The 14,660-nt window shown below is 36.4% G+C and overlaps 1 protein-coding gene and 1 long non-coding RNA gene across 2 annotated transcripts; one reads left to right on the top strand and one right to left on the bottom strand.

Moving 5' to 3' along the window:
- Positions 1 to 90: 90 nt before the first annotated feature.
- Positions 91 to 5,166, top strand: LOC145224789 (kelch-like protein 26). The gene is made up of 7 exons (XM_080091366.1): positions 91 to 175; positions 460 to 545; positions 2,219 to 2,405; positions 2,671 to 2,808; positions 2,928 to 3,080; positions 3,482 to 3,641; positions 3,911 to 5,166. The coding sequence occupies exons 3-7, from the start codon at positions 2,270 to 2,272 to the stop codon at positions 4,017 to 4,019; spliced, it is 696 nt and encodes a 231-aa protein (XP_079947492.1). The 5' UTR covers positions 91 to 175; positions 460 to 545; positions 2,219 to 2,269; the 3' UTR covers positions 4,020 to 5,166.
- A 5,952-nt stretch (positions 5,167 to 11,118) lies between these two features.
- Positions 11,119 to 12,722, bottom strand: LOC145224882 (uncharacterized). Its single transcript, XR_013859758.1, has 3 exons — positions 12,499 to 12,722; positions 11,814 to 11,919; positions 11,119 to 11,472 (listed from the first exon to the last, which is right to left on the bottom strand). It is a non-coding gene; the product is annotated as an uncharacterized LOC145224882 (long non-coding RNA).
- Positions 12,723 to 14,660: the final 1,938 nt, after the last annotated feature.

Below are 14,660 nucleotides of genomic sequence, written 5' to 3'. Positions count from 1 at the left end.
TTACTGCTACAACTCAAATGATTTTATGATGTTTATTGTTTTACACAGTAGGCTGTTGTTCAGATTTTATAGCTCAAATATATCAATTAATTAGTGGTAACTTGTACAGAAAAAGTGGTTGAAATTGCTTACAGCCCATCAAATATCACTGCACCAAAAACTGAAGATGAAAAAGGTAAACAAAGTATCAGCTGCGTAACAGATTTTTCCAATGTTAAAGTGTTGATTCAGGTCTTAAGTTAAGCCCCACACTTCTACATCTCACTCCAGTCATGATAGTTTTGATTAAACTTGGTCTAAGGTGCTTCATTTTATTTTTTGCAGTCAAACTTGCCCATCGGTTTGATTTGATTAAATGCTGTTTTTAGAGCATTGTCACATTTTTGCTAAGCATAGAAATTACGTTGTCATTTGTGCATCACTTGACTCTATGTACATTTTACATTTATACTCTTTCAGAGGAATTTCTTATTGTTGGTGGGACAAGTTTAGAAAAAGTTTGTGCAAAGTATGATGTCACAACAAAACAAGTTCAACACTTACCAGTAAGTTAAAAAGTGTAAAACTTGCTGTGTTAGTTTTGAAGATGTAACAAATATTCGGTTTGCTTATTCTTCCTAATCAGCTTTTTTAATATATTCTTGGTTGCGGCCACAGGCGCAGACTTTGAATTTTTCCCGGGTATGCTATATTATTATTGTCACAAAATGACGTTATGAAATACCAAATATATTTTCTGTCGCTACATATGGTAAGATTACGTCGAAGCTTGCAGTATATGACATTGTAATTTTACTGCTACACAATGTGATTCTACTGCTGGGTTCTTCTACTGCTGTTGCAAATTAACGTATTTTTGTGTATGGTAACACAACATTGCACATTATAAAAATGTCGAAATCGACGAAGAGACAGAATAGGGGAGGTAGTAAGGTCAAGCCCGGACGTCACCTACGCAAATTACATACTTTGCCGCACTTTGTATATATTGGTATACACCATAACTGTTTACCTTTTATAATAACCATCTCAACAAAAACCTTTTTCACGCAACAAAGCACACAGGCGTTTGGCCTAGACTAGGGATGGGGAACCTTTTTGTTTACAAAGGCCACAAAACAGTTTATTGACACTCGTTTAGGCCGCATTCCCAGGCCAAGGACAGTGGCGTTTCTGTCTATTTTCGGCGCTTGGTGCAGTCCGTAATATTAACATCCTAAAATGTATTTTGACATCAAAGGCCGCACTTGGTGCCCTAAAAGACCTAGAACAAGGGTGGGCAACCTGCGGCCAGCGAGCGACTTTTAAACGGCCAATACAATTCGCATTTTTGGAGGGTCTAACGAATGCAACGTACATGTTAAAGCCCGTTTATGTGCTAAAGAGTTTTTTTTTTAATTAAACGTTGATAGTATTAGTTTATTACTAACAACAGGCACTGTAATACGTACAAAAACAAAATGATTGTATGCATGTGGGAATATCACTACTTTCGGGCACGCACATAAAAACGTGACAACCTTTGGCCCGAAGTTTACATAAAACATACACTTTGTTTTGGCCTAGTTAGCCCTGGACATTATAATAATCGTTTTTCAAAGTCGATTGTTACGTTGCAACGTGTCTATTTACGCAGTAAATTGTAAGTTTTGTAGGCGTTCTGCTCTATTGGTTCTGCTCTATACGTTTGTGAAGTAACAATACACGTCGGGAAGGATTTTTGTTCGGATGACTAGTCAGGCGCTGTGGTTGCGGTAGAGGCAGTTAAGGATAGGACTGTATTCTCATAATTTAGTTAACGAACGTTAAACTTGTTTATCACGTGGCTGGTGACGTAATACCATGAGTGGCGACTCCTAACCTCCCGTTTGCAGGCGCTAGTTCCTGCGCCTCCTTTCACAACAACATGGTTGTGCTTTTTACCACCCTTTAATGATAAATTTCAACGCTGTTCGAAGAGGTTTAACAATTGTTATAAATTTAACCGATTCATTTGTTGTGAGCATGAGTCGCCATTGAAATCAATTGTGTTTGTTACGAAACACTATTGGACAGACCGTGTTGGGCGCCTATGGTTTCGGCCGAATAACTTGTCTTAATTCATCCATAACCGAAATGTCTTTGCAGAAATAAAAAATATGGTAAAGAAAAATATCACAATATAACTGCGTGAAGTATTTTGTTATGCTGCTGTTGGTGGTAATTGGTTTCCTTGTAGAAACTGAACAAAGTGAGGAAGTGCTCGAACTCAGCAAAAGTCGGGGATAACATGTATGTCTATTGTGGGGAAGACAAAGCTGCAAGTAAAACTTGTGAAATGTTGAATTTAACAACAATGGGACAATGGCAGATGATGGATGATTTGTTGGAGGTTCGCGAGGATGCCGCATCAGCAGTTATTGGAAGTAAGTAGAATGAGGTTGGGACATGTATTGTATATATTACTTTAGTATGGCTAGGCTTAGTTATCATATGGTAAATCCTACAAAAATGATGTATTTGGTAATAAAGATCACTGTAAGCTGCAGTCCATAGTGGTGAAACGGAAAACATACTTGTATTTTATGCTTTGCATGTATGTTTGCCACAAACGTTTTTTAAAAGCTTTACTTAATACAACATTATGTAAAAATGTTTATCTTAAAGTAGTAGTTATAATTTTATATTTAGACAACATTTATGTGTCTGGGGGATGGAATAATGGCAGACTTTCATCGTGTGAAGTTTATGTTGTAAATAGGGATGAGTGGAGCAAAATATCGGACATGACAATGAAAAGATCACACCATGGAATGTGTTCAATTGACAGTAAGCTACTAAACTAAACTTTTGCTTACATTACCTGTGTTCATCAGATTATAATTGAGAAATAAGCTAATATCATGATGATTGGTCTCATAGCATTTTAAACACAAACCTGTTTTTAGCCTCACTGTTTTGTGTTGGTGGATCAGTTTCAGCGCCTTTTTGTGAGCATTTTGACATAAGAAGTCGAAAGTGGAATTCAATTCCACCGCTGGATGATCAAGCCACATTTGGTTTATCCTGTGTTGCACTGAATGGAAAGATTTATGCCACAGGTAATTGTGAACATATGTCAGGCAGTTGTTATATTGTTTGTCGATTCACGAATTAGCAGTTTTAAATGTCTTATACTCCAACAAATTAAATGTTACAGTCATGGTATAAGCCAAGACTTGAGGCAGGGGTTTGTTTTATGCTTCAGACTGGTGGTGATGGTAGATAATATCACCCACACTATGTCCTTATGTCAACCCTGCTTATTGTATTGTTTCATTACAGCCAAATTACATGTTATTCAAAAACCAATACCAGACTGCTCAGTGGTGTTTGCAGACCCTGCTTCAAACAGCTCAATAGAAACAAAACTTTGTTTTTAACTAAACATTTGTACCTAAACCCCTCTTGGTAGTTTCTAGGTTTGGGAACACAGTACAAACACTGTTTTAATCCTATGTAGGAGGTTGCAAATGGGAGGGATCTTCATCGCATCATGCATGTTATGATCCAACTGCACAAAAATGGACCAGACTAGCACCTTTAAACACTGGGCGTTCTTATCATGGAGCTTGTGTGATAAATGGAAAGATTTATGTTGCTGGTGGAGTGTCATCTGTAGGGTAGGAATTATTAAGTGTATAAAACTATAACTTTCCTCATTGAACAACATAACTATAAGCATGTATGTTGTAAATAATTTATAAACAATTTGGTTGTTTCTGCAATCAAGTTTACCTTAACACAACACACACATGTATTAAAGATACGGTAAACATTTAAACACTCAAGAAAAAATTGCAAAGGTAAACCTGGGATTTGGGACCAACAGGTCTTAAAAAAATAAATTCTATTCAAGTATGTCTAACATGTATATGCTTGTATAACACAGGTCAAATATCCTCAGCTCAGTTGAAGTTTACGACCCAATACAGGATTCTTGGACACATTTGTTCGACTTGGAAAAGCCTGTCTGGCAACACACAGTTGTGGCTTTGTAAGCACAGTGGATGACAACAGATCACCAAAGACAATGTTGACAAAAACATTTAAGCAAGTCCTGAAACAAAACACCACTTGTTTTCCAAAATGGACTTAATTTAAGAAACATATTTTATGGACACATCTTGATTTCACTCTGTTTTTTTTCTTTTTTACGCCGAAGATTTTTTAAGCACTTTTGGCATGAAATCTTTGGTGGATTTAGATAAAACTTTCACAGATGGTAGATATGGTCATACAGATGTGCCATCTGCTTGTTTGAGTTAATAATCCCAGTATTTACCCCGCTAGCCCCCAGAATGTAAAACGTTTTTGTATGTTGCTGCGACCACAAATGAAAGATTTAGGTGGTGTAACAGTATAATAATGGTAACATAACGTATGTTACTTGTGTTTGTACATTACTTGGTGGGAATTTTTGCACATGTCAGTTGAGGGGTGTTAACAGACTTATGACATCAGACACATTAACAAATGTTGCTTAAAACACCTCTAGTGGTCATGGGCTGATTTGGATAAAAATGTAGACGACTGTTGGTTGGGTCATTGCAATTTTATACTTTTAGGTGTAGAACCCCATTAGTTGTCCCACTAACCCCCTAAAAAGGGTAAGTTTTTTTAAATAGTTTCGGAATTAAATGAAATTTTGACAGCTTATGTTTGTCATTTTTAGGTGTCAAGTGTTGTCTTAGCCCTGTAGCCCCAATGTTTACCTCCCTCGACCCCTAAAATGGGTGAATGTTTTAAACAATGTCCAAATTGGATAAAACTTCGTGCTATTTATAGATGTCGATTGTTTTATTCAACCCTGTGGCTCCAAAATTTACCCCACTAGACCCCACAAGGTCAATTTTTTAAACAATGTCTAAATTGAATGAAAATTGGACAACTTCCAGAGTGTGCCAATTATAGGTGTAGATTGTTGTTTTAACTCTGTTGCACTATCATTTTACCCCACTACCCCCTACAATTGTGTGCAATTTGCCATTCATAGGAGCTGATTGTTGTGTTCATCCTTTTTTTCTCAGAAAGAGAAAAACCTTTTATAAAAGGAATAAATATACTATTCATAACTGTGAGAAAGTTTGTTGTTGTAAGATAAAACGCAGTTACTGTACTGAGCATAAATAAATATGCTACAAGCTATTCAACATGTATGAATGGTATGAAATTACTATTAGTTTTACTCAAGAAACTTCAGATCGTGTTGTGAAAACAAATGCAGTTTTTTGTTATCATTGGTGACCATGAGCCACAAGGATCCCAGCTCATTGTCGTTGATTTGTTTGTTTTTTATTTGATGACGTTTGGAGCTGCAAAATACTCAGATGGAGTTCAGTAAGAGAAAAAATATTGCCACACAAAATTCACAGCACCACAAAAAAGTTCTGTCTTCTTTCTTTCTCTGATATTTTTTTACATTTATTTATTGCATTGCAAAAAAATGAAAACTGCATTGCAGCATGCATTTTGTTGACAATATGACGACCTTCATGATTTTGCGACAGTAGGTGGCACTATTAAGCTTTTTTGTATGCGATAAAATGTTTTTAGCCATACGCCACTAAATAGCAGTAATGATTTTTCCATCAACAAAGACACTGTAATGTTCTTAGTTAGCCTATTAAGACTATTGAACTATATTAACCGTATTAAATCGTTGTGTGTTTGTGAACTAATTTGAGGGGGTACAATTTGAAAATAAAAAACGGTTGCGTCGGCCCTTGTCAAAAAGTTTAGACAATACCGATTTAAGTGTAAACGCAGACGTTTGTGTGACGTAACAAACAACTTGGCCTTTGTGTAAACAGCATTCTAAAAATATCAAAACAAACCCTCACCGTGAACTAAGCATCAGCCGGAATCAGTTTGATCTGAGCGTCACACCAAGCCACAAACTGATCCTGTGTGTTCTGTTGGGACAAAACCATCGCGCTGTTGTTCTCAGCATTTCCATCCCCGCCACCAACTCTCTTCTTACCACGGACATGTCTACGGATTAAAACACACAAGTGCTTTTACGAATCAATAAATCACAAATATACAATCCGCTAGATGGCGCAAGTGATGTTCACAGTTCGTGCTATCCTTGGATTTGAGAGAATAATAGAGGGTTAAAGCTATGAAAGTTAATCAAGTTATAAAAAGGGGCACTATTATATCCACGGTATTTCTGATGAACAAAACAGGCAATAAAATTTAACATGTAGTAAATAACCTGGCAGCAAATATTGTAATGCCCGGCAGCAATAGCTTATATAGTTTAGTAAATAAAACTGTGATGTGGAGAGTCAACTTTCCCACCACTAAGTCTGTGTCCAAGTTAAGTTGAGTCAAGCTTTAGATAATGTCCGCACTATTTGTTAAGAATGGATAACGCCAGTAGCTGAATAGTCTGAACATCGCAGTTTTGATGCTCGATGATCGACCAACAATGCTGAACATCATATCAGTGATGAGTGGATTAAGCCCTTCAGAGACCCTAAGCACTGTAGTGTTGCGATACTTTGCCTAATGGTTAATCCAGCCGTGATATCAGTGACGAGCGAAGACAAACAAGGTTTGCGAAAATCATTAAACGCTTTCTCTCACTGATCAGGAAGTCACTGCAGAAAAACTCACATGAATTTGTTGTTGCAGCGTTGCTATTGAAACTATCCTCTGCAAATTCTTGCTTGTCGCTTCCATGAATTGTGACGCAATCTTTGAACTGTCGCGAAAATGTGATGAAGTTAAAAACTGGAAAAAAATACGGATTTGAATTTTAGTGGTGATAATTAAAATCCGCTAGACGGCGCACCAAGCTAGTCGTTAACCCCGCATTTTGCACTGAAAACTATAAATCAACATATTTGGTGTCAGCGGATATAAAAGTAATGTGGTGTAAACAGACGTAAGTTGTAATGGTAGGGATTTCATACCAAATACAAGACGTACATGGTTTAATTTGGTGTCATTTTACAAGATTTTTTTTAGTTTGCTGTATTTGCGGATGTAATTGCGTCACTAGTTGTTACGCGATGCATCAATATTTAGAACGAAATACGCTGGTTTTAAAAGTCCGTTCTAGCCCGGAAAATCTAACAATTGTCTGTTGTGCAAATTTAAATTAACAGTGAATTAATTCATACTTTTCCATTAGCATCAAAAGATGTTAGGTTAAACATAATTGTTGTTTTGTTGGAAGGTGTGACTTTCACAAACTGCCTCCGCTACAAAGACAGAGAGATAAAGATTTAAGCAGGTATGTTGCTCATATGTTTTTATTTTATTTTATGTTAACGCAATGTCTTAGCAAATCTTAATCACTCCGTAACAAAAGAATTGCTTACATTATACTCTTTATTGAGTGCTAAATTTGTCTTACAAAACTGCGTTTTCCTTCATAAGACAAAAAATAATAGTTAGAAAAAAAGTGCCCTGATATGACTTTTAGCTTTGTCGCTTTAAAATGTGGCTTGGTGGTCGATATTTAATCACCTGATTCAGCATTTGTGCCATTATCTGCTTTTTGGCTTCCTCCATTCGATCTCGATGAGTGATAATAGCGGGGTTGGACGTTGTGGGCAGGCCGTGCTTCACTGGGGCGTTTCCGCAAACTGGACGTTGCTATTGTTGTGTCGCCAGCAAGTACTGTACGTATAGTATGGTGATTTGGGTTTAGTTTGTCCGAAATAACAGGCATTTAAACATACGTATTACTGTCGTATTGCATCAAACACGAAACGTCAACAAATACTTGCTGTGACGTTGTGTTACGCTGTTATATCGAACTTGTATTCTGTAGCAATGGCGGCGTTTTTGTTGCTTACAAAGTGTGGATAATTTCAAAAGAATGTTGCAACATAAACAATATATTAATATAAGACTGCAAGTGACAAATATTACACATGCTTTACAAGTTAAACAAAAGAAAAAAATTAACGCTCTGTCTCTTTGAAGTTTCGAAATAGCAGTGGTCGGGCCTCTTCATGACATCGTGTCGCTAGGTGGCACTAACAAGCCGTTATCATGTGTCTCATTTGGTGGCGGCAACTAAACAGCAAAAACAGACCAATTTACATGAATTGTGGCCACCCTTCAAACTTTCTCAGCTTCGTTAATGGAAGTTTCACATTTCCTCCTTCTGTAAATGTCGTAGGTATCAGATTTTCAATTTATTTCTCTGCAATTACATACATTTCCAACAATTTCTATGGCTGCATCGGCCCAATTACGTCGTGTATTAATATTTCGAGGTTTCCATTAGGCAGTACTGAAGTGACAGAGAGTTTCGTTGCGTTTCTTGATATCTTGTGTATAAAGATTTTAATTTGCCACTTTCTATTACGTTGCGCAGATGATTTAGCATTGATAACTGTTAAATTGGGACTACCCGCTACTACACCATTATCTGTATTCGATTTAAATTGGCAAACTCGCAACAGTTAGCCAAGTCCCGCCTAAACCCGTTGCTCCACTGTGAGTTTGCACAAGTTTCAACATCAACCAAATCAGCAAAGGTTTGTATCGGCGCAGTAGTGACGTCACTGGCGTAGGTTTATGACGTCATCATTCCACTCAGGAGGCTCACATGTATGCTGTCAGATAATGATAATATGAACACTAGAAGGGTGGCTTTCTGATATACTTCCATTTTATATATTCTATACGATATTTATCAATTTACTATACACATCATTTGATCTACACATATGATTGTTTTTGTAAACAAAAACTAATGGGTCCCCACACGCGTGTTTGTGCGGGTTTACGGTAAACAAATGTTGCGGTGATTTTTAAATTCTTGAGAACAAATTTTTAGAAAGCATTAACCCAAGAATAAAAAAAATTGTTTGTATTTTTTTCACTATTATTGTCGTATAATTACAAAAACATTAAAAAAGAACGAAACAAATACTTTCAATTTAATCTCTTGCTTTGACCCAGATATTGTCGCCCAAGGTCGGGTTTTAGACACAATTTTTTTCTAGAAAGCTGTAACAGTTGTGTAACAGACACTTTAAATTAAAAAGCGATTTGCTGGCAGCGTATACATAACAAATTGTTTTTCATTTAACTTTGTTTCGCAAAACGAGTACCATTGACCTGTAGTAACCTTTAGAGTGCACACACCAAAGGACTGTTTGACCTTTTGACACCGTTTTCAATAGCACGCCGTCCTTGGTGTTCAACAACACCGTTTGACCTAATTTATACATGCCTTGAGTATTTGATTAAAAAAAAAAAAAAAACGCTACGTTATGACGATAGAAAGTTCCGAACTGTGTTAGTAATACATACTAATTGACCTTAAGTAACCCGTGGTCATGCAGCGGCCAACCTGACAACGAGCATTTAAAAAACTTTGTCTTGCAAAAAAGTCAAGTTTATTTTTTCATATTTAGTTTGATTAACAAAGTTTTGCTTGACATATACCAAACCGAAGCACGCTTATTAGGTTTAAATCGCGTCATATGTGTGAAACCTTTGCCAAAACTGAAAATGTGAGTAATAACTTAATAAAACGACATAGCATTGCTGTGCAAAACAGCTGATTTCTATTCACCGAAACGACGTGTCGTAAAACGGCTGTCCGACGTCAAGCTGAGTCCTCCCGCTCTGCCCTATTATTCGTAAACGTACTCTCTTGGGGCTTCTGCCTACAGTGTCTTTCTTGACCAAACGAGCGTTAGACACATTTACGTTTCGAGAGCCTGCGGGTGTGTCTCTGGGTCATTCGGGGTCAAACTTCTGGAAGATCAAGTTCAGATTAATAACTAACATATATCCAAATATGAATCAATTTGAAGCACTCTTTCTTTACCAAACGAGCGCTACAAACGAGCGTTTAAAAATTTTACGTTTTGGGGGTCTGTGGGTGAACCGCTCGGTCATTCGGGGTCAAATTTCACAGGGACCAAACTTGGACTAATAACTAACATCTGTCCAAATTTGAATAAATTTAAAGCACGCTTTCTCGACCAAACGAGCGTTACAAACCAGCGTTAGACAGAAAAAAGAAAAAAAGAAAAAAGAAAAAAGAAAAAAAGAAAAAAAGAAAAAAAGAAAAAAAGAAAAAAAGAAAAAAAAAATACGGACAAAAACAATATGTGTCCCCTTCAGGGAAGGGGACCCATAATAAACTGGTTACCACAGAATGCAAAAGGTTTCATGGTTGAACATTGATCTTATTTCATCAATAAACTACTTTAAAATGTTGTTAAAAACAAACAAAAAAAACTTTTAAAACAAAATCAATAAAAATAATAAAAGAATAAGAATGTTTATTTTTAACACTTTCTAGGTGTTAATTGTTGTGCAACAAATATATACAAGTTTAATTTTTATTTTTCTCATGTACTGGTCTGTTTGATGTTTCGTTTATTTAAAGAATAAACTCATACCTTTCCAATAGCGTCCAGAGATTTTTCCAGAGAAGTGTAATTGTCGTTTTGCACTGTCAAAAGTGTGACTTTTACTAACTGCCTCCGCTGCAAACACAAACAGACAAAGATTAAGGCAGGAATATTTTTTCACATAATTTCCATGCTTTGTAATTTTATATTACACAATGTTATTTTATTAAGTTTTTTTAGGATGCTTACTTGTTACTTTATGTAGTTGTGTGCTAAAACCAGTAGATGACGCTAATAAGCCTATTTTTATGTGGCAAATATTGTTGGTAACCATGTTTAAATAAACACAGTTATAGAGTTATATTTTGAGTCGTTTCTATTTTTATAATGTGTTTTTGTCAATAAAATTAAACAGAAAACTTAAGAATATTATTCACAAACAAACACATGACATGAAAAGTGGCAGCCTACAGCACAGGTTTGCCATCTTGTATATTTTACCATGAGACAATGGACAATGTAAACTGGACGGTTGATCATATCCTGAAACTATAAGGTTGTTTTAAAAGACTTGTGGTAATTCTGCATTACATGATTGCGAAATTCCTTTCAAGCAAGCCAAGTTCAAAATGCTAAACCCAATACACCAAACTTCCCAGGACAATGTACAAGAGTCAAAAACAAGTCCATATTTGGATGCATGAGTTGGCAAAACTGTTAATGCAGATAAGGAGACATGAAGGTACGTGGAGCCATGCAAACAAACTCCTGCTCTGCTGTGTTTGCATTTGATAAGCAGCAACTGATATCGAATTGCAAAGGTTCACTTAAATGTGAACAGTCTTTCAAAGGTCTACCCATCTTGCAAATCCAGTGACATTTTCACTGCTGGGTTTACAACTCAGGAATAAACAGATTTTTTATGCATCAACCTTTGACATGAACGATAATTTAGAGAATTTTCCAACTTTTGCTTGTGGAATAAAGTCTGGGCCCACCAAGTGACAATAAATTCCAACTTACTTTTGGGCAGTCTTAATCCAATGGGAGGTAGGTTGTAGATTGACAAGGGTTCGTGATCTTCAAACAGGTTGCAGATACGTCCACTGGAAATCTGAGCATTAGTTTAGAGTTTAATATTGTTCACAAACAAATACATGACAAAAAATTATGAACTGATAGACAAGTTTGCAAGTAAGCGCCCATAACCACTTTGCCTAAGCTTGAACTTTCTTTCATGTACAAAGCCACATGTCATGTTTGGAAGTTGTGCTTTGGAAAAAAACAGTTGCCTATTATTTGATGTGATGTAATTACATTATCATATATCAAAGGTCACACAGTTAAACCTTTTTAAAATCAGGTGCAAAATTTAAGAATGTAGTGTTAGTGCAATCATGTTTTAAAAAATGATGCTTTGATCAATTAAAAACCAGTCTAGGCTACATCACATACTTCTAAAGGGCATTCCTTATCCCTCGGCAAATATTGACATCACTGCAGTAGGTTTATGACGTTGTCATTTCACTCAAGAGGCTCTCATGCATGATGTCAGGTATTGCTGATACAAACATAAACCGGTTAGCATGGAATGCAAAAGCTTTCCTGGTTTTAACATGGATCTTATTTCATCAATAAACTGCTTTAAAATGTTAACAAAACTTTTTAAAACAAAATCATTAAAAGTATTAAAAGAAGTAAGAATGTTTATTTTTAGTGCTTTCTTGTGACCCATAATTTAATTTAATCAGATATTTTGCGTTTGTTGCGATGAAACTAAATTTCGTCAGTGAATTTTTACATGTAACCTCGTACATTACAGCGGTCAATTGGAATTTATGTCTGTCTATTTAACCACTTAGCAAAACTTATTTGAACAGAAAGGTTTTGTACAAAACAAATTAAAACTAATTACTTTTTCGTCTTGCCGTTGCCTAGCATTTTGCTCTGGCAGGGCAAAGTTTACAACATTGATGCTTTGTTTATAACAAAAAATAACCCTTTGCTTATATGCTAACATGTGGAATACCATGCAGTAACATTGCAAAATGCGCAAAACACTGATTTGCCATCAAATGATATTTAAAGTCTAACACAATAATTGCACAATTTTGTATTTTTACAAAATATTGATTCTTACCTTGTTATTCTTCTCGTCAAGAATTTTGCAATTTAGCAGTTTCAGAGATTTCTAGGTTTGGAATAATCAACGCTTCCTAGTTGTCAAGGAAATGTGTTTTAAAATTTTACTAATTTTCAGTGTTGAGTCTGAAAATTTCCTGAAACTTCTATGCATATTTCTACATAATACAAATAAAACAAACAAATACTTCGGTCACTGAAATCCGTTTTAGTTTTTAGATTTTTAAGCGTAAAAACTTATCAGACACGTCAACGAACAAATAAAAAAAGAAATTAGTTTTTCTGTCACGCCGTCAAAACTTTTACGCCAGCGCTAAGAGATTTAAAACAAAAACGGATCCCACAAAATACGCTGCATTTGCGGTTTAAAAATTGTTTTTTTTAGTGGTAATCAACATCTACTTCACTACTGCAACGTATTCAAACCTGTTTTTATTAGGTTTTTAAACTCTTTTTAGAGTATGTAGAATTCAATTTTTGGCCCTTTTTTATTACAGTGTTATTTATGCAACCTACATTACTTAGGTTCCCCACCCTTGGTCTACCTTTGTATTGCCCTGTTTGCGTGTCAACATCGTGAAATTGCTTCGTGGACCTCACCAGTTTGGAAGCAATGGTTTATACATGTCTGGTTAATGATCTACACTGCCTAGGGAGTCAAACCGCTTGTCATACGGGTTCAGGTTCGGTTCGGGCTCGCTTCGTTTTGTTTTTAAGGGTTCGGGTTCGATTCTGGTTTTTAAAAATGTATATTTTCGGGTTCGGGTTTTGTTCCGGTTTGGGCAAATTATCCGGTCCGAACCCGTTTGCGGTTTTTAAACCAGTTCAAATTTCCATTCGTTTCAATTTAATTCTAAACATCATCTACCTGGTCTTATCAAACTCCTAAAGAATTTTGCCCGTATACTGTTAATTTTTGACACGCCCTCGTATTCTTGCGCTGTTTTAAAAAAATTACAAAATATGAAACAGACTGCATTTTTTACTGGTTCGTTTATGGTTCGGGTTCAACACCAAACACAATATGGGGTTCAACTCCGGTTCGGGTTTGTCAGAAATCATAATTAGCGGTTCGGGTTCGGTTCGGGTTTAATGAAATTAACCGCTCAAACCGGTTCGCGGGTTCGGGTTCAGTTCCGGTTCGACTCCCTGACACTGCCTGAAGGTAAAGAAACTTTATAGGTTAATCCTCGATTTTGTTTGGCTGTACATGACCACGTGACAATTGTCACTTTTCTGTCCCAGAGGTATAAGTCGTACAGGGCTTTTGAATCGGGTTCGGGTTCTGGCTTAGGTTTAAATAAAACGGGTTCAAGCTTTATTCTAAAAATAAACTGCTTACAAAATTCAGCAGCTTACAACCCTTGTAACAAAAAAAGACTCTGTCGTCCACTGAAGTGAATTCAACCCGCATGTTACCTGCTAAACACAAATCGCACCAGCTTAGAAGATAGGTAAAAACATTTTTACAACACATTGGATCCTGAGTTATTTGTAGGTATGTGTTCTGGGATTAAACGTGCTTGTGTTCTCATTTGACCACAACTTCACCTGAATAAATGTCATAACCTCGTAAAGTTACGACAGAGCTGGGCAAACCCTGGTCGGTGATACTAGAGCGCAAAAAAAAAACACTCATTAAAAGTTGGGAAGGCCAAAACTGTGTTTTTGTTCGTTCGAGCACCGACCATCCCACGTTTACGCTCGGTGCTCCATCGAGCATGCTCAGTGTTTTGTGACGTCACAAATACCTTAGCATTAATTATAAAGACAGCATGAAATAATAACAAGTTTTGAGGTTTTGGAAAACCGTCACTTTTATTTTTTAGGAACCCTATAATTTCGTAAGTTAGCAGTGAATAAATTACATGTGGTATTGTGATATTAATGTCAACATACCGGTTTGTTACTTGTCCGTTACCTTAATGTGCAAAAAAACAAGTAATCAATTCGCAGCGATTGCGTAGCGCTGGGCTCAGTTCATGCGACCGAGTGCTGAGCGCTGGGCTCAGCTTATGTGGCCAAGTGTCAAACATCAAAAATTGCGATGTTCTATATGAAATACTCGGGTTCTGGCTCAGTTCGGCCCATCCCTATATGTTGTACCGGCTGGGCGAAATAACTAAACTGTGGATGTTATTGACTAACTATCCTGGAGTG

The sequence above is a fragment of the Phallusia mammillata genome, chromosome 4, assembly GCF_965637545.1.
Source record: "Phallusia mammillata chromosome 4, kaPhaMamm4.hap1.1, whole genome shotgun sequence".
In the NCBI taxonomy this organism is placed as follows: Eukaryota; Metazoa; Chordata; class Ascidiacea; order Phlebobranchia; family Ascidiidae; genus Phallusia; species Phallusia mammillata.
Note: the sequence above shows the minus strand (reverse complement) of the source record. Positions and strands in the feature narration are given on the sequence as shown.